We start from the raw sequence: 22,997 nt of genomic DNA, 5'->3' as shown, positions 1-22,997 counted from the left end.
TTGAGTCATTGTGTCCACGGGCCGCGGTTCGAGCCCAGTTCATCTGTATCCCTAAGCAGAAGCGAGATGTTTGAGATGTAGTTGTGGGGGTTCGTAATTTGCGCCAAACAATGTGCTTGTTGGCGTCAGGGATGTATAGTTTCACATTACTATACAACCAACGTTCCGTAAATCTTAGATAAATAGCAACATCCATGTATTTAGACGTATAAAATGACATAAATACCCCACCCTTTTATTTCAATGAAAGTGCAAACCGGAATGTCACGTCATCTTTATGGCTATTTACTTAAGATTTACGAAACATTGGCTATATAACAATCCCAAACGTTTTAGTTATCTATTTACATAATTTATTGTATCTAAAATACCCTACTTTAAAATTTCAGCCTAATTATACCATAATAAAAAAGATGACCCAAATTGAGACTAGGTACATGTGTCGCCTTATATGAGACATAGACATGAGTTTGACAATTTCACTTATATTTCAATAATTTGATTATAATTTTAATTAAGGATAATCATTAAACTATTTAATATAATTTCTTCTATATACATTGCTCCCATAAAATTACATAGAGCAACGCGTGAGACTCCCTATCCTTATTATAGACTACCAAAATATCAAGATCCCTGTCAAATATACCCTGAACAACTTCAAAATTTCTAAAGTCAAAACCAAGAGGAAGCGCGCGAATACCCACCTCTACCACCACAACCTCCACAACCACAACAAGAGGATGAGCATGAAGAACCATCTCTACCACAACAAAAGGCCCTCCACTGACCAAAAAATGATCGAGATAAAAAATATGGCAATACTTTGAAGAAATTAGTGAATGAGCATATATAATAAATTCATATTTGTAACTTTAAATAATTATGAATAAAATTGAAAGACACTATTTCCTATACTGATATATTTTTTTGGGTTTGCTCGTAGAGGTAAAACCAGACCATTTTCAATTAATTATTTTTAGCTATCTCATTTTTACATTATAATCCATATTTTAAAAACTCCACATTTAATCATTTGCTAAACTACTAAATTTATTTACTTTTTTTAATATACCAGAATTTTTCGACACTAGAACCGAATACTACGGAATTCTGATATGATCTGGAAGAAGATGTCATTCGTTTGATGAGAAATAAAAAAGAATATCAGTGACAAAAAATAAAATTTGAGGGGGGGTTTGGTGTATATGTGGCTTCGTGCCTGCTCCCAGAAATGCACAAGGACTGAAATTTCCTTTTTTTTTTCTAAATGCCCAGATGTAAATTACTTTAAAAATATCACTATCACTTATCATGGATAGATAAATTTTGGGTAATTTATTATGTTATTGATTAATTTTGATAAAAAAAATATTACATGGATTGAATAACTTAAAACTTTTTTTTTTTAGGAAACGTGGTCGGAGCTACGGAATATCATAAAAGCCCTCACGTATGGCTATTTAACGTTTTAGATATGTTTAAAATTTAGTGACTTGACCTCGTTATAAAAGAAATCACACGGACTACAAGGCCCTTTTAATAATTCGTTTGAACAATACTCCGAAGCCGAGTAAAGGAGAATGGAAGGATATCAAATCTCCTATGCATGCAAAAAGTTATAAGAAAAACGTAACGTATTTGTATATATGAGAATGGCTAAAATTGTGATGATGGTGGTGAAGGGGATGAGAGAATGAAACACATCAAAATTGTCTTTGTTGAAATGAAATTAAAGGCTTGTCTTTACACAGCGCAGATCGCCACTTAAAGAGAGACACTTTATATTTTTTTATTCTGTTATCACACCTTTTTTTTTCACTTTTGGGAGCGTTGTCTCTCCTTTTGGGATTTGCAAAAGAAATTGGATTCTGAACTTAAGTACAACTAATTTTTTTTCTTCTAACATTCAGCGATTCCTTCTAAATTTGGACATTCTAATTAGCTAGGTTACGATTTAACAGGTGATGATTCAACACTTAAAACGTTATTAAAATTTTTATTTACTTATTTTTGTCAAGAAAGACTAATTGCCATAGAGTTTGTCAAAACCACAATCATGTTTACTCTTATCTTTTTTTACCCTTGAAAATGCAGTCAATATATATATATATATATATATATATATATATATATATATATATATATATATATATATACACACGTTACGTTTACGTTTATTTATAGAGCAACGAATCATTTAAATTGAACTAGAAAGAGAATATTACTTTTTTCGAGTTAAAACTTAAAAGCCAGTCCAACGTAATTCATTTGGTCATCTAAAATCCCTCTCTAGATGCCCTCGACTAGGAAATACAACGGGTTTCTTGTGGTAGATCTATAGGCAGAAATATTTATTGTGAAAAATAAGATTTTAATTTTACAAGGATCAGCTAATTCCTTTGACTGTAAAGTCATAACAAATTATGTGACTTTTGTCATCTAGTTGGACGATTATTTAGGTGCAACGTTTCCTATATATATTGTTTTAGTAAAACTCCATGATTATTCAGAAATGTACTTATGTGTTTCTCCAAGGCAATGTAATTAAATGTGTTTGTACTAGTGTTGGTTAGTCATTTGTTCCACAATGTGAAACAAATTACATATCTTAAATCACACCCCTCCGAGTTGTTTCATTCAAAATGACAAAGATCTATCATATAAATTGGCACGAGACCAACAAACTTAAACGGTAATAATCTTTTGGACAATTGATAAAATTGAAGGGACAAAACACAAAAGGTTGATGTTTAATTTTTTTTTTTATTTTTTTCACTTCGGATGCTTAAATTTCTTGGATTCACTAAGCCGTGCTTAAAACCAGATTTCTAAAAAGAGACTTTTACGAGACACAGAGAAAAAAATATCCTTTTTCCATCTTTCTCTTCATTCTTTGAAATTCTCTCCTTTTTAAAATTTTGTGTTTTTTCATCTTTTTCCTTTTTGCAGCTTGAGTCTCTCTTGGAAATTTTAGGTGCCATATTGGGAACCGAATTCCAAACACTTTGCCTCTCCCCACCCCCATATGACTCATGTCAGTGTTTGTGCTAATCTCAAAGACCATATTCCCACTCCTTATCTTTTGTTTTTCTTTTTTATTAATCTTATTTCAAGAGAATCACAAGTGTACATATATGATATGATATGAGGACCCTCTCTCTCTCTCTCTCTCTCTCTCAGTGTGTTTGTTTGGTCCAAATATCCTAAAGATGGTCTTGGCTTCTGTTTGAGATCCGAGCTTAACAGGGTGTCTTCCATATCGCACATTAATTTATCTTTAGCACATCTTTGATTCCTATTTCTTATTTCTTACTGCAATGTTTACTGTGAATAGTGAAAAGTATTTAGCACATGGTAACATGTAACGAATTGAGTTTGACGCAAAAAAAAAAAGAAAAAAAGTAACGATTTGAGTATTGGAATGGTCAAGTTGTCTTCATTAAAAAGAAAAACTACCCTGTTGGAGTTTGATAAAATTAAGATTTATGCTCAACTCTACTATAAATGAGTTTGACTTGTTGACCTACGAGTACAAGCACATTTTAGGCTTAGAAGAGTGCTCATTTAGAAGATAGATAATGATATTTCAGAAACCCGAATACTAACACATTTTGTGCTTAAAAAAATTAGATAACGTTTGACTTAAACAAAAACTCAATTTGTAATGTTCTTTCAACAAAGTTGGGTTGCAGTTTTTTTAAAACACATAAAATAAAAATGTGTTGTTATACGAGTTCATAATCCAATTCCTTAATAAACTTGCTTGAAAGTTATTAATTGAGCTAGTCCATGAACTCGTAAATGAGCCTATTGTTATACGAGTTTTGCTATCAATTCATTAATGAACTTACCTGATAATTATTTATTTAACAAGTTCATGACCTCGTAAATGAGCATGCTCGCGAGTTTGTTCACAAACTTATTCAAGAAGGGTATTTGATTTTTTTTTTTTTTTTTTTTTTTTTTTTTTTTTTTTGAGGAAAGCAGGGTATTTGATTTGAGAGTTAAAATTTTGTATTCATATATCAAACGAGCCTATCATTAATTCAAATTTTAGTTCAATGCTTAATAGGTCACGACCCACGAGAATTTGGCTTAATTCGTTTACAGCCGTACATATTGCATCAACGATGATATCTACATAGATTATAATTCAGCTGGAAATTAGTTACACTGTTGTATTAAATAATATTATCAAATTTCAGTGCTGATCACCTAAAGAATTATTCTTACCTCCTCCAAGTATATTTAGACTCTTATATTTGTAGCGTACTCTTTTGTTGAACAAAAGAAAAATAACACATGCATTGCAATAATGCATAACAAGCTCAATATATACATTTACATATATATATATATATATATATATATATATATATATATATATATATATATATATACACACACACACATACGCACACTAATGAACACAGATGTGGATCGCAAAGTAGACAACATTCATAACCAATAATCTTGTCATAATAATATTGTTATACACGCTATCTCTAAAATCTCTCTTACCTATCCATCAAAAGATCTATCTTTTATATTAAAAAGAAAAATTGATTTAAAGTATTTAATCTATAACTCCTACCAATACTGAGCACTGACTCACAGTTGCTACCACACCATTTGCACTACGTTTTATATCCGTTATAAAATTAATAGCGAATGCAAAACAAAATCTGGGGCATAAATAGATAAATAAAAATGTTGTATTGTTAATTTTTAACAAAGGAAACATCTAATCTAGCTCCAACCAATTGTTCAAGAGCTTGAATTTATAATATGAAAAAATGACATTATAAAGCATGATTAATATAGGATTCTCTGTACACGAAACTCATGAAACCGGCCTCCAAAAAGAAAAGAAAAATTAGTCCTTGAGATTCACCTTCACATTAAACTAACCACCTCTTACACGTATATACACATGTATTTATGTGTATAAAGAGATCTTGAACAGCTTAAGCAAAGTAACAACAATCATCAATAATTATAAAAGAAGACTTCTCTTTCTCTATGTATTTGCATTGAGGCCTAAACTTTATTTTTATTTTTTATATTTCAAGAAGCATGTGCAATAACCTCTTCAACGCCGTGGTCTGCCATCCCAACTCAAATCCAGAACATACGGCACTTATTCCGTGTCTCACCTTTCACTCAATTACGACCGTCCGATCAAAGTATAAAGTCACACGTGGATCAAGAATAGGCCCACATGCCTCCGTGCGTACTCATGCAATTATTATTTTGTTGACATGCTCTGAATAGCAAATATAGTGTTAATCCTCTCGCTTTAACCCTTGTCTTTTCTCCAAAGTCTTGGATTATAAATCGTAAAAAGAAGTAAATTAAAAGGCACATAGTTTCGCATTATTATTCAGTGATAAAACGATTTCAATTTTTGAAGTTTAAAAGGGACCCTATGTTTGGAAAATGGGGGCTTCAGAGGAGAGATAGTCTTACTGGGACAGCTTTAAAGTCAGTTATGTCCTTAGGTGTTTATTAGTTTATGAATTTTAGTCTCTAATTTACGCAATATTAATGAAGTGCAATAGAAATGGACCCTCTCTCTATGATGTGTGTGTGTATCTGCGTATATATATATATATATATATGTATATACATATATATGTATATATATATATATATGTATACATATATATGTATACAGTGACGGAGCCAGCTAAGGCCCAGGTCTCCCCTCAAAAATTTTTTTTTTGCACTTTTTGCCCATTTTAAAAAAAAATTACATTTTTTTCCTTGAAAATTTATACTTTTGGCCCAATTTTTATAAATTTTTTACAATCAAACCCCCCCTCTGAATTTTTTTTTTTCAAATTAGCCCCCCCTGATGGGCTTTTCTGGCTCCGTCACTGTATGTATATATATATATTCAAAGTTACGGACTAAGTGCTAAGTAACAAAATGACAAATAGGAGACCAAACTCCAATGGACTCCAATTCCAGACCTTGTGTTTCTTTTTTCTCTCCATTTGTCATCTCTAATTTTGGTTTTTTTTTTATATAATTTATTTATAATCTCAAAAGTTTTCGCGATTCCTTGTTACTTGATTTAGTAAGAACATATATACATATAAGACAAATGTTACTCATATAAATTGCACAAGTCCGAGCACATGCTCAGATGCTCCGAGAATGCAAGGAATCCAACATCGAGCCCGAGTCAAATAAGTCCAAAGGCTCATGAAAGTTAAAAAAACGATCCGTTCATAAGTCAAGAACAAACCCTATCAGGCAGAACTTCGAGAGAAGAGAAGATGGTAGGTCAAAGACTAGTCAAAGCAAATAAAAAAACACGTGTAAATAAATCAAAATCAAAACAAAACGTACACCTCAACAGTTATATGCCGAGCATATAAGGAATAACCACCCATTACGCAAGTTCTGGAAAAAGTTACTTAATAACTGTCGAGAACATGGGACTGATCACCCCACGTACGTGACCCAAAACCTTTATAAATAGTGGAGGAGCTTGCTGAAGAAGAGGACTTCGGCTTTTCACACACACAAGACTCATGCCATTAGTCTCACCTACGGTTCAGCCCCCTCATTTACTTTCTCTAGTTTTCTAAATTCGTTTGTACTTAGAGATAATCGTGCCTAGACACTCGGAGTTCTCTGGACTGCAAGCTCGGAACCAAGTGCTCTTTGTGAGAAATTTGTTGTACTTTTGTCAACAATTTGGCGCTAGAAGGAGGGGGTAGCGTTGAAGATCAATGGCTAGTTCATTAATTCCAATCGAAAATACCAACATGGTTTGTCCCAATCCTCACATTGAGCACCACAACCGCATCTTGCCACTCACATTAGAGGAACTCGCTGAGTATCTTCCTCGTCCTAGTTTGGTTGAAAATTTCAAAGAGATGCAAGAGCGCCTTGGCTCTGGAAGCCAGCAGTAAAGAATTGGAGGAAAAACTCCGGACAAAGAAATCAAGTTATGAAGTGCAGTAGAATTCCTGATGAAGGCACCGACCACTTAAAGAGCATTTGGAGCAGGAACCGCGGATTAAGAAATCCCGAAAGCATGCCAACGGTCGATTCAAGGGGTGGGAGATTCGGATTCAAAAGGGTATCAGGTCAGTCAGGAAAAGATTTCAGATCGGTACCAATCCTACACCGAAAGAAGCAGGTCTCGGACCATTAACGGTTTCGAAGAAAATTCAAAAATCGGAGACAGCCAAGCACCAATGAGACCCACTTCAAAACATTGAAACATCAGATCAATGAGGTAGCCCCAAAGACAGAAGGGTCTAACTCCAAAGATCGGAGATGCGGTTTCGTCTTTCACGACTTGGGTATTAGAACATCCCCTGCCATATTGTTTCAAGATGCCGAGCATCCATACCTTTAATGGAAAGACAGACCTAGGAGATCACCTCGATACATCCACCCCAAGGTAATGTGCAGAGCTTTTTCTATCACCCTTGCAAACTCAGCCAAAAGGTTGTACCAAAAGCTTAGGCCGAACTCAGTGGGTTCATGGAAGCAACTGGCTCGAAAGATCATGGAGCAATTCCGGGAAATCTCCAAATGAAAGGCTTCTCGCAGTCAAGTAGATCCAAGATGAAGATTTCAAGCTCTTCAGAATCACCTCAGGGATCCCCACGAAATCAGAATCTTGGTAGTCCCTCCTTAAAATAAGTCATCGGGATTACAACAATTTTTTGAAAAGAGCTCAAAAATATATCAATGCCAAGGAAGCCAAATTGGCTGCATGAAAGGTTGACGAGAAGAACAAAGGGGAAATCACTCCGAGGACACTCGTTCCCCAAAGAAGAGTCGATCAGGAGCAGGACCGCTCAAGTCATCCTCTAGTAAGGACGATAAATATCACCATCTGAATGCCCTGATAGAGGAAAATATAGTCTCATATAGACCAGGAGGATTTCCCAAAGCCAAATCGGATCAAGAAGGGCATCTCAAAGAGAGTTAAAACAAAGTATTGCGTTTTCCACCACGACGTTGGTCACAAGACCTCAGAATGCTTTAACCTAAAGGAGGGTATAGTAGCCCTAATCCGAAAAGGATCTTTAAGGAAGTACCGAGCAGATCAAGGAGAAAACGTTGAGCAAAAGAGTGAAGCGTATAGAGAAATCTCTATGATCGTAAGCGGACAACATGTAGGAGGGAATACGAGAAGCGCTCAGAAAAGCTATGTCAGAGAAGCTTAGGCAGAACATCGCTAGATACTCTTTGCGGTCGAACAAAGACCGATCAAGGTTATAAAGCCTAGCACAAAGTCAATTACCTTCACGATGGAAGACACTCGTTGGGTATGTTCCCGCATAACAACCCGTTGGTGGTCTCAGCCCTCATCGTAAATAGAAATCTCCATTAAATCCTAGTAGATAATGAGAGTGTTGTTGATGTTCTATACGTAGTAATGTTTAATAGAATGAGCTTTAAGAAAGATTCCTTGGCACCTTCCCCATAAAATCTCTATGGGTTCACTGGGGATTTAATCAAGCAAGAGGGTATGATCACGGTCCCCATAACATTAGGGGAGCATCCGAGAAAAAAATCCGTGAACACAAATTGGGTGATAGTTCTAGGCAAGTCGGCATTTAATGCAGTTATTGGGAGACCAACCTTGCAAGCACTCGGTGCTGTCACGTCAGTGCAGTACCTGCAAATGAAATTCCCTAACTAGCAGGGATTCAGGGAAGTTCAAGGTACTCAAGCCCTTGCAAGAAGCTTCTACGCTGATTACCTCAAGGACAACCAAGGCCGAAAAATCCACAAAGTAATGATGGTCAACATAGACCTCGATCCACGACTACCAAGAGATGAGGTGGAAGAAGTTGTCCCAGATCCCAAGCACTTAGAGAAGAAGCTAAAGGTCGGAATATACCTTGAATCAGGTACCAAGAATGATATTATTTCTCTTTTTTCTAATAACCTAAATATCTCTGCATGGTCTCAAGCCTATATGATAAGGATAAATTACAAGCTAGTGTGTCATAGGCTGAATATAGATCTCAAAGAAAAGCCCATTAGGCAAAAAAGAAGAGCATTAAAAAGTGAAAGATATGCTGCTTTGAAAGAAGAAGTAAATAAGCTAATTTAAAAAAGATCTGACTGCAAGGTCATGTTGGCTAATTTTCCTGTGATAATTTCAACTCCCAAATTGTTGATTTCATTGGTGAGTTGAAGAGGTAATGCTCGCATCATTGATAGACCAGCCTCATCCTTCCTACTTGATGAATCTGCTACGACGCTTGCCTTTCGAGGGTGGTAATGGATATCACAGTCGTAGTCCTTAACCAATTCTAGCCACCTTCTTTTCCTCATGTTTAACTCCTTTAAAGTGAAAATGTACTTTAAGGTCTTATGATCGATAAATATCTCACACCGAACACCATACAAGTATTGTCTCCAAATTTTGAGGGCAAAAACCACAGCGGCTAACTCCAAATCATGAGTAGGATAATTCATCTCGAGATTTTTGAGTTTTTCGTGGCACATAAGCCACTACTTTTCCGTTTTGTATTAACACAACACCAAAACCTGTCTTTGATGCATCGCTGTAGATAGACAAAGGTTCTCCACTTTCAGGGACTAAATGGATTGGCGCGGTGGTGAGTCTTCTCTTCAACTTGCGAAAACTCTCTTCACATTTCTCGGTCCACTCATACTTCTTATCTTTCTTCGTGAGGACGGTGAGTGGAGCAGCTAATATAGAAAATCCTTCCACAAATTTTCTATAGTAGCCTGTTAAACCAAGAAAACTCCTTCCCCATGATTCTTCAAATTAAATTTGAATCCAAAATATAAATCTAATATGCCAAGTGAAAGGACAAAAATAAAAATATTTTTTGAACAACCTAAAAAGAATAAATAAAGTAACCTAATAAGTAATGCGGGAAAAGAAAAAAAAAATCAAAGAAATGATGGCAAATCTAGTCTTAGACTGGATAATCCTTAGTATGATCTTCCTCTAATTCTTCTTCGACTGGGTCCATGTAAGAATCATCGTCCGGTGACAGGTCAACTATAGTTCATTTGATGTTTCACGTCTCTAATGAACTCTTCAAGTGTTATTCCAAACACATGTTCATAAGTGCGATACGCCCCTTATTCAGAGTGTTTGTCCCAGTAAACGCTAATCGCCTCTTCATCATCGAAATTAAAAAGATAGTGGATAAACATGTCGAATAAGCGTTTGTAGTATTCCTTAGCAGTCACTCCAGTCTACATCCTCCATGAACCCAAAATTCGACGGAAATGTCTTTTGTCCATTTTGGCATGCCATCCTTGGGTGGTGAAATCTCGTATAACTCTTTTCTTCATGAACTCTCAGCTAGCTTCGAGGGGATCTTCTATCTTTCTTAGCCAATAATCTAGTGCTCGAATTTGGATATGTAGTTGCGCCAAGGATACTTGTAGGGATTCTCGAACTCGCAACACTCTAAAACGCATATCCATGTTCTTGGAGCATGACATCACGATCGATGTTGCGCTCTCGAGTTTCCACGATCACATGCTTTGTTACTTCATCATCCATCTAACGAAAGAGAGAAAATAAAAGTGAACTACAGGCAAAAAATAAAACAATAATTAACTTACTTGAGTAGGGGCAGCCATGTGATTGATAGCGAAGGGGGTCTTCGGTTCGTTGCTCTGATACCAACTGTGTCGTCCCGATTTTTCAGACCGTCTTACTTATCTTACTTTATAAAAACTTTAAAAAATTTAAGGTAATTTTTTTTAACGTAACTTGGAATATAAGTTTGAAAACTTATAACCTAAAAATAAATTTTCATTTAAAAAATTGATAAAAAAAAAACAAGCAAAAAAATAGAAGTTGCCTAATCAAAATTTAAAACAAAAAATACGATTATAGATAATACCATAAATAAAGTCATAACCTTTAACGGAATTGAAATGCGTAACTTAAACCATGAAGAATAAAACCTTTGGTTTGAATTATTTAAAAACTGAAAGCAAAGCGGAAGTCTTTTATTTTCGTAAACGGCAAGCATAAGCCAACCATCTTGCTATCGCCGTCGCTGATCCACCCTCCTCATTTGTTCATACGTTGTTTACCTAAAACACGGCTAGATATACATAAATGAGCTAACGCTCAGTGAGAATAAATATAACTCACAAAACATAGGAAGTAAATATGCATGAACCGGTTATTAGTATTTTGAACTAAACCGTGACATAAGATCCTATTAAAAGTCTATCATATTTTATTTCGGGGGTCCCCTAAAGTAGTCGTATCGATTTTTCAGTTTACACTTTGGAAACAAACCATAGGGCTTCAACCTCCAATAGAACGCCCCATCATATAACATAAACATATGATGAACTCTCGATGTGAGCCTGTAATTTGGCTCGAGAAGTTCCTCTAATTACCTTCGTAGTTCGAGCTGATACGACTCTCTTGCTTACTAATCTTATTATTAGTATTCGTTACGTTAAATGTTAAATGCATGAAATATATAAGATGTAAACATGCATGATAACATATCTAGAAGAATAAGAAGTGTTATAGATTATACTATTTTTTTTTTGCATATCATGACATAAACTCACATATCATATCAAACATATTACAATCAATCACACATAAAAAATAAAATAACACTCAACTACTTTAGATTACATAGTCATTAAATTTATTTTTGAACTAATCCGTGTTGCAATGAGATTATTCTCACCTTTGTTTCAAAAGGTACTACCGTTCGTCGTGGACAACTCACGAAAACTAGACGGCTCGGGAAAGCTAAGCGGCTCAGAACCTAATTGAGGAAACAAATTATTAAGCTTCTGTCAAAGAAGTTTTAAAGACACTTCAGGTTATAAAACTTCATAATTTCAGCTGAATGTGTAAAATTACAAAAATACCCTTAGGGTCGAGAAAACATAAGTTTGAGAAAAATCTATAAACATTCCATTAATTCGCAAATAATATTTTGAACAAGAAGCTCTGAAACAACAGAGTCAAAATCAGTTTTGAAAATTGAGAAACAAAGCAAATTATTAACACTAAAACAAATTAGGGTTTACATGTATAAATTGATCTGCGCACTGATTTTGAAACGGTTTTTTAATCAACACTAATCATTCAAAAATGTTTAAAATTATTGTTTTGAATAGAAGACATGCATAAAATATTTTTGCAAAAAGAATCAAATTAAAACGATAAACGTAGCCAAAGTAATAAGCGTTTCAAAATATGAAAATTGGAAAGAGGTCAATCAGCGAAACAGTCTGTACACCTGATTTATTATATTTGTTAAATATTTTTCCGAAATCATAGAATTGTAAAAATAAATTGTTTTATAGCTGACACCATGAACATTTAAACTAAATAAGAATCGTTCCTAAATAATTAACCAAGACTCAGAATAAGCATTTTAAAAACCAAGTTTAAAAGACAAATCACCAAAAAATAAAAGAAGAACAACATAAATACCATCATGATTAAAGAGAGAAACTTGATATTTCTAATTGCGTTAGCCTATGAAAGATGATAGATTTTAAGATATTGGGTTGCTAGAGTTTTTATTTTGTTTGGATGGAGAAGAAAGAGATAGAGAAGAAAAGGGAGAGAGATCAGAGCGTGAGGCTTCATGGGGCTAGAAGAAAAGTGCGTCAAAAGAAAAAAAAAGATATTAAACGAAAAGAGCTATTTATAACTGTTTGACAAAACCCTACGTATAAACATTTTTTTTTTGTCTATTGTTATTACGAGTATATATATATATATATATATATATATATATATATATAAGTATAACGTATCTCTTACCTTTTATTCGGCAAGTTGTTATTATTATTATTATTATTATATATATATATATATATATATTATATAAAAAAGAACACATACACATGAATGTATATAAATAACACTTTACATATTGGGTATGATAACATATGTACAAAGTATATAACAAATACATTATATATTATTATATTATATTATATTATTATATATATGGTTATTAGATATATCACGTACTTTTTTTTTTCTTTTTTTTTATATAAATACTAGTAGAAAGAATTAAAACTAACTACAAAATGTCTAACTTTTATTTGGCTAAAATTTCGAGATCTCACGGAACAAGTGCTAAAAATATGAAAATAGTCAAAAGTAAGCTCCGATTCGCAGCAAGTCCTGAAAAATTGGAAGCAATCGGGCATCTGTCAAAATCATAAGCCCTTCAACCCAAAAGAAATAGCTCTTCTATTTTTTCTGACTGTTCGGAAGGCTCTCGACATTCTTCTCAGAGTATCGAAGAGTACAAGCATAGTACTAGTCGTACTGGTCAGGACATGACTTAAACCTATAAAAGAGAGCAAAATCCTCCAATCTCGGAGGTGCACTGTAAAAATTGGCCCATAAAGCCGTCATCCTAATTAAAATCTTGTAAACATTGGGTATGAGTTGGGTCAGAGGAAATCCGAGCTCGCTCAGAAATGGAGATGTCAGCGGATGCATGGAAAGTCCTCATATCACCTTTAAAATTGCATTGTTAAGAGCATCCTTGTCAAGATGATGATTACATACCCTCTCGTGCTCTCCAGGGACCGAAAAAATAATTCCATCTGGAATTTTAAATTTTCGATAGACACCTTTGAGGTAGTTATCTTGACCCTCAAAATCCAAGTCTTGGCAGACCATTGGCCCTTTTTTCTCTCAAAATATTCTTCCTTAGAACTCGCTGCAGGACGGGTTAATCCTCCAGGACCCAGAAAACTCACCTTTCTCCCATGAACTATTTGTTGAGTGTCAACGAAAAAGGAGCAGCCACTGGTCCCGACTTGTTCATATCTCGGATGTGTTTCTTGAACATGCTCCATTCCCATAGCCAGAATAGTCGAAGTTTCCAACCCAGTGCTCGGAGGAGTCTCGGTCATCACCACGGTGGCAGATGCGCTATATTCGTTAGCAATTTCTTCTCTACAATACAACGAGGAAGGATAAAAAATTTAGATTCAGTAGATATTTCTTCCCTGCCATGATGGCAGGTGGCCAATGATATACTTTAGACAGGGCAATCGCAAAAGAAGGTCGGTCCCAACCAACTTCAGGAACGTGATACCATTCAAAATCTCGAAAAAGGGAACATCATCCCCTGGGGGGAGGATAACGTCCACGGGATCAAGATCCGTCCTCTGAAGCACTTGAGGATCAAATATCAGGTCTGGAAGCGAGAAACCCTCCATTCCCTAATAAATGTCAATCGATGCTACAACGCCTAAGAACTGGAAAATGTATAGTGTCCGAGCATCAAAAATATATATGTTTTGATTCGCACAAATTTCCTTAGGAAAATCAAGTGAAAACTAACATGCATTGGATACAACAATCAACCACAAAGAATAAACACTTACCCAAACCGAATACAGGATGAACAAGATCGTAAGATTGAAGATTCGTCAAAAATCGCGACGAGAAATCCAAATAATGAAATGAGAGTTGAAAATTCTGGAAGAAACAAAAATGATTTCAAAATCCAGAAAGCAGCCATATATACCTGATAGACGGTTAGGATGAAGCGTGTCCAAGAAGCCTCGTCAATTTGACGGTGAAAACGAAAGGTCGCGACGACACAAAAGAAAATATAATCAAAAGAGGCCGAGAAAATCATACTCGGAACATACCGGGTAGAAAAATAGTAAAAGTGTTCGAGGTATAATTGAATTGAAGATCATACCATAGCTCATAACCATTTGTACTAAAATATTAAGAAACTGGAAAGCTGTTGTTACTCTTATAAATTGCATGTCCGAGCACATGCTCAGATGCTATGAAAACAAAAGGAATCCAATATCAAGCCCAAGTCAAATAGGCCTGAAGGCTCATGAAGATTAAGGAACGAATTGTTCATAAGTCAAGAACAAATCCTACCAGTCAGAACTTCAGAGAGAAAAGAAGATGGTAGGTCAAAGACTAGTCAAAACAAACCAAACACGTGTAAATAAATCAAAATTAAAGGAAAACGAGCAACTCAACGATTATATGTTGAGCATATTAGGAGTAACCACTCATTACCCACGTCTTGGGAACAGTTACTTAATAACCGTCAAAACGTGGGATCACCCCAGGTACTCGACCCAAAACCTTTATAAATTGAGGAGGAGCTCGCTGAAGAAAGGGACTTCGCTATTTCACACACACATGACACATGCCAAAATTCTCACCTATCGTTCATCACCCTTATTTACTTTCTCTCTTTCTGCTATATTCATTTGTACTTAGGGATAATCTTGTCTAGACAATCGGAGTTCTCAAGACTGTGTACTCGGAACCAAATGTTCTTCGTGAGATATTTGTTGTACTAATTTTGTCCATCAACAACACACAATATATATATATTTTTAACTTATGTACTGTAACTTCTAGGATGACTAGTTGTTTCCACAAAGGTTAAAAACGATTAGCTATTTTTTTTACGATTTAAAATTTGTGTGGAAGGTTCCGTTGTAAAGAGTTGGGTGATGGGGCATTACAAGGAATTTTATCCTTCTATTTATAGTTCCGCTACTCAATAATGTGATGTTAAATATGCCATGATTAAAGAAAAATTGACGAGCCCTAAATTTTGATATCGGGTTTAGTCACGGTCCATGGATGATAGGGTAGTTGATTAGCCCAATTGCTACCCAATTTAGGCCCATCTCATGAAGTATCTCTAATGTTTCCTTGCATGATTAAAAAAAAGGCGATGCGGCTATTTAGTCATTTTTAAGTTTGAGTTTGGCAGAATAGCCAAACTTTGCAAAGTTGAGACAAAATAGCCCAAAAATTAAAAAAATCTCAAAAATACCCTTCACCACAGACTCTCTATTTCACACCCAAACACAAGACGAAGCATTATAACTCCAGCGTCCAAGATATCGGCGAGCTTTCTGGAGTGGTCGTCGAACTTAGCTGTGATCACATCCAAATCGCTCTGCATCATAAGCTTTCCGATGTAAGAAAGATCGACGCATCGCCGAGCTAAACCGTAGCACTCTGTCACCATTGACATTAGAGAAAGCACCACCGTCGTGATGCAAGATTCGTTGTCGCAGCTCTCCAGCAAAGTCAAGCTTGAGTTGTTAACCAGTTTTCCAATATGTCGGCCTCCGACGAAGAACTCGACGAAAGCTCTAGCGCCTCATCTACATCTTCTCCGATGTGAAACCTAATTTTTTTTTTTTTTCCGAAATCTCCGTGAATGGGCTAGGGCTTGGCGGTTTCTATATCACTGTCGAAGATAGAAGGTCGGCGATCTAGTAACCGTCGTTGTCAATTTCTGTCACCATAGTCTTCGATTGTCATACCCATCATCGTTTATATTTGTGGCTAGCATCGTCGTCGATCGTCATCACCAACACTATCATTGTCTTCTTCGTCTTCTTCTTCTTCTTCTTCTTCTTCTTCTTCTTCTTCTTCTTCTTCTTACAAGAGTGGATTAAATATTTTGAAAGCATGATCAAATATTTTGACATTTCGTTGTTTTCTAGTTGCAGGTGACTAGACTTCAAACATTTTATTGTCTGTTTAGATGGGGATTCAATATTTTGAAGGCATGATTAAATTTTTTGAAATCATATACCTTGACTGAAATCATGTAACTTCTTGTGTGTTTTGAAACAGGATTAACAAAATTGAAGACATGATTAAATGTTTTGAAAATTTATTGCCTAATTTTGACGATGGAATTAGTTTTGAAACTATTTGTTATATATAAAAAGTGAATTAAAAAATAGTTATTCGATATTATTTTTCTTATACGAATGAAACTATAAACTGGAAACAAAGTAAAATAAAAAATTTTATATAATAAAAAAATCTATAAACATCAAGAAAAAAAGGTTATTTACAATTTGTAAGACACTATTTTTACATTTAATCTTATGATGCACTAATGTCAAATTAGTTTTAAGAAAAAACTATCAAACGCAATTCATTAATTTTAAAAAAAAATTTATCACACACAATTTCCACAAAAAAATTCTATTTGTTTAGTTCAATGAATCAAACAATCAGAAGATATTGAACATACAAAAAATGACCATCGCAAGAGAAAACATAGTGACAACTCACTAAACTAGTTATGCAAGAAATGAGATTACGATTACAAACACTATACTTAAGTACATGACTCAACATTCATTTTATTACCTTCTCGCAAAGCTATCAAGAGGCTAGTGATCAAAGGATGATTACAAAATTCCTAATTGTTTGCTCTCTGATTCAAGTGTTTAGCTATTGAAGTGTTGCCACTAATAATTGAACAATAGTTGAAGATTTCGGACGGTTCGACTCGATGCCATATCAAGTGGCCGCGCTCGAGTCGGGTATGCGAAACTCAATAGTCATGAGTGTCGCTCTCTAGTTCAAGAAGGTTCTTCATTTGTCGCGGATATCAAAGAGCAAGAATATGAAGAAAAGAGCTAGTTCGTCGCGGATACCTCTAGCGCGCACTCTGACGCTTAACATCAGTCTTATTGTTATGAGTGAGGTGGAGGCATTGATATTCTTTTAAAGTATTTTAGGAGTTTTTTGCTCGATAAGAGAAAACTGTGTAGAGTCATCGGCAACATTTCAAAACTCTAGAATCGAGTAATTTGTGTTTAGAAAAAGTTACATCTTCCCTCTGAGTGAGTGGTCTATTTATAGGTGAAGGAAGGCTGAATAAATTCTCCTAGGTGAGTAAATAGCGCGCTCTTTCGCTAGGCATAGCCGCGTCGTGTAGGTAAGGGGTGCGGCGCGCTTCACATCAAGAGGCGAGAGCAGAAAGGATTGCCTAACGCGCCGGCGGGCTTTGCCTAGCGCGCCATGCCTTCCGCGGGGTGTGCACTTATGTTTGGGCAGTGCGCGGTCGCAGCGCATTAGAGTTTGGGCTCAGCTTGGGCCCATGTCGGATGTGCTTTTCGACTCTCTTGACCCTTGCTGAACTTTTTCAGGGCTCAGCTTGCTTAGCTTTTTTACACGAAAATCTTTGTAAGTCGCGAAGATTTTGATATTTTCAGTTTTCCAAAAATGAGCAACAACAAGAAGGTCTCAATTTTAATGATCGAGGTCTCTATTTATAGACGAAATAAACAAGAATACTATCCCTTGTGATAAAATTATAGCAAGTATGTCACTATCTTACATGGCATCTCGAATTCTCTATACTCTAATCTCATTAGCCTTTCTTGTTTGGGTATACTTTATTTTCATAATCCAACGTAGTTTTATTCTTATAAGGTTCTAAGACCTTTGTGGGGAAGCTTTAGCGGGTTCTAAGACCTTCAGTGTGGGGAAGCTTTAGGGACAACAGGTTGGTCTCAATTTTGATGATCGAGGTCTCTATTTATAGACGAAATAAACAAAGATACTATACCTTATGATAAAATTATAGCAAGTATGTCACTATCTTACATGGCATCTCGAATTCTCTATACTCTAATCTCATTAGCCTTTCTTGCTTGGGTATACTTTATTTTCATCATCCAACGTAGTTTTATTCTTATAAGGTTCTAAGACCTTCAGTGTGGGGAAGCTTTATTTGTCAAACGTTCAAGGGTAGGAATGATTTATATTAGTGCCTTCTTGTGAATCTAAACATGCATTTCAAATATAATAAAATGTTGAAATTTTTGGTAGTAAAAAGTATTTATTATCTCGTGAGTACTTTATTTAAGGTTAAGATTTGAGTATGATCCACTTATTGAAATTGTTTAATTTCATCATATTCGTAATTCTCGTTGCGAGGCGTATAAGGTGGAATACTTATTTTCCAAAATCAAAGTTAAGTTGAATGTGTAATTGATGCTTAAAGTGTGGTAGAAAATATCAATAATTGTAAAATAAAAATGAATGCGTTGTGGTTGAGTGTGTCCATACAAAAGGTTCACTTGAAAGAGATATGTGGACTCTGTAATGCTTATATATATGAATTTTGCATAAGGCTTTGGGCTCCCAATGGTGACCCAGTGTTGTGGTTGGGTGTGTGCACACATGCGGACTACGCTATCGTCCGGCCGGTCGGGCCGAGCAAGGTTGGGTTTGGGCCTACCCGAAACCCTTATTGTTCCTGAATGCTCTTATTAAGAACACACTAAAAGCAAGCTTTTTTTAGCATTTCTCTTTTCCTCTCCAAAATTATTTATTTCCTTTGTGTTCCGATGATATTTTATGGCAACGTGGTTCTTTTTCGCCAAAGTCGAGACTTGTGGTGTGTAAATCGTCTTGTTCTATCGTTGTGTCTACAGAGGCTTTCGGTCACTTATTTCAGCACTCGTGAGAGAGCGATAAAAAACTTCATAAAACCAGCTAACGGGCCTCAATAATTTCTTTTTAAGCTTGTTAATATCGGTTAAGGTTACACCGGTTATTTTATTATTTATTTTTATGTAACCTTTTTTCCATTTTAGTTGTTTATTTATTAGTATAATCTTCTAAAATTTAATGATGTTTGATTTATCTCCGTTACTTGTTTGTATCTGGCCGATATTATTCTAATATCACTAGCATGAAATGCCGATATTATTTTTTTGATGAAATGTTTACAATTGTGTGTGCGTGTGTGTGTGGAAATAAAATTTAAAATGACTTATATCCAAAAATATAAAATTATTAATTGGATTTGTACTTTCAAGGGAAATTTTGCTAAAAAAATCATTTAAAATAAGATTAGTAATTGAAAAGTACTAATTTTTCTAAATTAAAAAATAATCCGTTATAAGAGGATAAAAAAAAAAGTATTAAGAGCATCTCTTATGTATCTCCTAATTTTTTTCTCTCTAAAGTACATATTTGCATCAATTAATAGTGTATCATTCCTCTCGGTTGTGGTTATGGTTCTTACTGGTGGTTTCGAGCATCTTGGTTTTGATCGGGCTGAGTATGGAGTGAGGGACCGTGTTGTAGAGTGGTTTGAGTATGAGATAAGTCTAGAAGGTTTACTGTTTTGTTTTCCCATTTTAATTGTTTGTGGTTTATAGGCACAGATTTCATTTGCCTATAAATATTTGTGTTTGTTTTTGTTTATGCTAGTCAGCCGAGTCTTTTTTTTAGTGATGTGCGCTTTTTAACCGAGGTTATTTTTGAAATTCAGGCGCGTAATGCTCGAGAAGAAGATATTGAATTGTTTGTTGACCTTGGGTTTTCGAGTGCCCTCTGCAAATTTTCGCTTAATCGCGAGTGTCGGATTTGAGGAGGTGGTCCTCTTTGTGGAGGTTGGATGCCATTATTTGGTGGGTTGTTGTCTGGATGTTTGTTATTGTTTGTCACTCATGAGTTTGTAGGACTTTATCTCCGATCTCGGGGTAGAAAGACACTCGACAAATCTCGAGTAGGTTTGATTATGCGTTTATGTTTTCGGTGATTCTTAAGAGACGCCTTATTTGATTGGTCTAGTAGATCTAATTTTTGTGGATTTTTATTTGAATGAAATTTTATAATTAAAAGAAATATATGTTTTTACTAGAATCATAAAATTGGGAACATTCATTTAGTGCCATTGGGAACATTTCAGTAAAATTGTGAACATTTCAAATGGATTTTAACAAGTCCATGGGTAAAGATACGCCGCACAAATAAAAAGAAGAAAATGGCATCATCGCTGTATTACAGAGCAAGAGCTTGTTCACCTTTTCTCACCTTCTCGACAGTACGACGTCGTTTGCCGCTGATCGGAGCGTTTTGGGTGCTCAACCTGGGACTGTCGAATCTCTATCCCTCGCTTTCCCTGAACACGGGTTGTGCTCAGTCTATCTTGTAAGCAATCCGAATTACCAATAAAAAAACAAAACCCAGTTCTGTTTACTCGACTTCCATTCAAAATGTTTTGGTTTCTGGTTTAATTTTCGTTGTCTGTTTAGATCGAATTTCAGGTGCAAAGCGTCGTCTAGTTCTTCATCTTCTATCAGAATGGAAAGTGGAAGCACCACTGTTCCCAGCATTGTTGTCTACGTCACTGTCCCTAACAAAGACGAAGGTTCGTCGCCGTACAATTTTTATAAATTTTTTTTTTTTTTACCGTAATTAGTTTCAGAAATCTTTGATTATCTTGTCGTAACAGACTTGATTAGGTTGAGATTCATATGTGACATCAAAGATCTAAACTGGCTTTAAAGTTTGAATTCTTTAAAGAAAAGCGATTTTGTAGACAAGAGTGTTGTGAGACCCGAATAAGCGTAATTTAATCACCATCCTAAGCTAGTAGGAGGGTTTTTTAAAGAAGAAAAATTAAAGGGTATGTGTATATTGTTTTATATGCGATGTGTAACATAGGTTTCATTGCAATTAAGAAAGAATAAAACGCACCTTGAATAAAGGTTATACAATTTCAATGTATATGTTGTTTTTTTTCTATGTGAAAGTCAATTAATTTTAACTGTTGGGCTAAGTCATTTGCAGGAAAGAAGTTGGCTGAAAGCTTGGTCAGAGAAAAACTCGCCGCGTGTGTTAATCGAGTACCAGGTCTGCTCTTCACTATTTTGTACCCGAATTCTCAGGTATGTAGTCTGATCAGTGAGCTCCGATATAATCTGTGAACGCAGGTATTGAATCGGTCTACCAATGGGAGGGAGAGGTAAATTACTTAACTAATCTTATTACCATCTAAATTATTTTGTATATGAATGCGCTTTCTCAAGTTTTTCAACTACCCGAGAGTAGAAGAACAGAATTTAATTGCTTATGTTACTGTGTGATGCAAATTAGGTCCAGACAGATTCGGAGGAGCTTCTAATCATCAAGACTAGACAATCCCTTTTGGAAGCCTTGACAGAGCATGTCAAGGCAAATCATCCATATGAGTATGCCCAGAGCTTTACTCATTTACCTTAACATAAGCTCTGTACTTATCGTATTAGGAATTTAATTCAGAGAATGACACAGATATCTGCTGTTACTGCTGTCACATAAAATCAAAAGTGACTGATTTTTTTTCTTGGTTTGTCTCAGTGTCCCAGAAGTAATTTCCTTGCCTATAACCGGAGGAAGTGTCCCGTACCTTGAATGGATCAAAAACAGCACTCGAGACTGAGTTTCTCAAGCTTTTGTATATGCAAGGTTTGAAATTTATGTCACGGGTTGTCTGATCTTCGAAGCATTCGCTACCATCTGTAGATCCGGTATATGCAATGACTGAATCTAAATAAATTTGCATATGCAAAGATAACTAGAGCTTTGCGTTTCTTTCCCATCTCGTATGCAAGGTTTGAAATTTATGTCATGGGTTGTCTGATCTTCGAAGCATTCGCTACCATCTGTAGAATCCGGTGTATGCAATGACTGAATCTAAATAAATTTGCGTATGCAACGATAACTAGAGTTTTGCGTTTCTTTCCCATCTTGTGCTCTCTGCCGATATAAATTACTGCCCTTATATTTTAAATGGGACGCCACTTTAAAGTCATCAAATGGAACCCCAGTCTGGTAAACAGTTTTTCGGTTATCATCAAATCCCTGTTTGCCAAGAGAGTGCTGTGGTTGAAGTTTCTAGATTTGTTCGTCCGTTAAAACAAGCTTTTAGTTCTTAATTTATTTTCTTTAAGGAGTATTCTTTATTGAAATTTATCTGCAACCCCTAAATTTCAACAGAACTTTATAAGTTTGACATATACACATAGAAGGAAAATGTCAATTATTACCTTCAATTTAATGGTAATACCACAGTTATCCCCTAATCTCGACATCTTATTATAAAAAAAATAAATAAATAAATAAAAAAAAATCTCAACAGTGAACTGTTAATTATTATAGAAACTCTTATGTTCACAGTGTCTTGCGAAATCCGTACTTGATCGCTAACTTTTTTTTCCCCTTTGATTACGTTTTACAATACCAAAATACTCTTGGTTAAAAAAATTAAAAAAAAAAAACATTTTCGATGATTTTTCTAAGCTATGATTTAGAATATATAATAAATAATTCGAATCTAATTGACAAGGTAAAAAAACATACTATTATTTTAGGGAAAATAACACATTTATACCATGTTTTTGAGTGAAATGTCGAGTTTAAC

At 35.1% G+C, this 22,997-nt stretch overlaps 1 protein-coding gene across 2 annotated transcripts; it reads left to right on the top strand.

Moving 5' to 3' along the window:
- Positions 1-20,491: 20,491 nt before the first annotated feature.
- Positions 20,492-22,322, top strand: LOC149390638 (protein CutA, chloroplastic-like). Of its 2 annotated transcripts, XM_089621214.1 has the most exons (7): positions 20,508-20,657; positions 20,691-20,743; positions 20,848-20,963; positions 21,386-21,448; positions 21,529-21,560; positions 21,692-21,786; positions 21,935-22,322. In XM_089621214.1, the coding sequence occupies exons 1-7, from the start codon at positions 20,577-20,579 to the stop codon at positions 22,014-22,016; spliced, it is 522 nt and encodes a 173-aa protein (XP_089477340.1). In that variant the 5' UTR covers positions 20,508-20,576; the 3' UTR covers positions 22,017-22,322. The 2 variants fall into 2 exon arrangements, with proteins under 2 accessions (XP_089477339.1, XP_089477340.1); XM_089621213.1 differs by having other exon boundaries at positions 20,492-20,743.
- Positions 22,323-22,997: the final 675 nt, after the last annotated feature.

The sequence above is a fragment of the Urtica dioica genome, chromosome 7, assembly GCF_054948205.1.
Source record: "Urtica dioica subsp. dioica isolate 48M chromosome 7, U.dioica_male_clone48M_v1_H2, whole genome shotgun sequence".
In the NCBI taxonomy this organism is placed as follows: Eukaryota; Viridiplantae; Streptophyta; class Magnoliopsida; order Rosales; family Urticaceae; genus Urtica; species Urtica dioica.
This window is presented reverse-complemented; position numbering and strand designations above follow the sequence as displayed.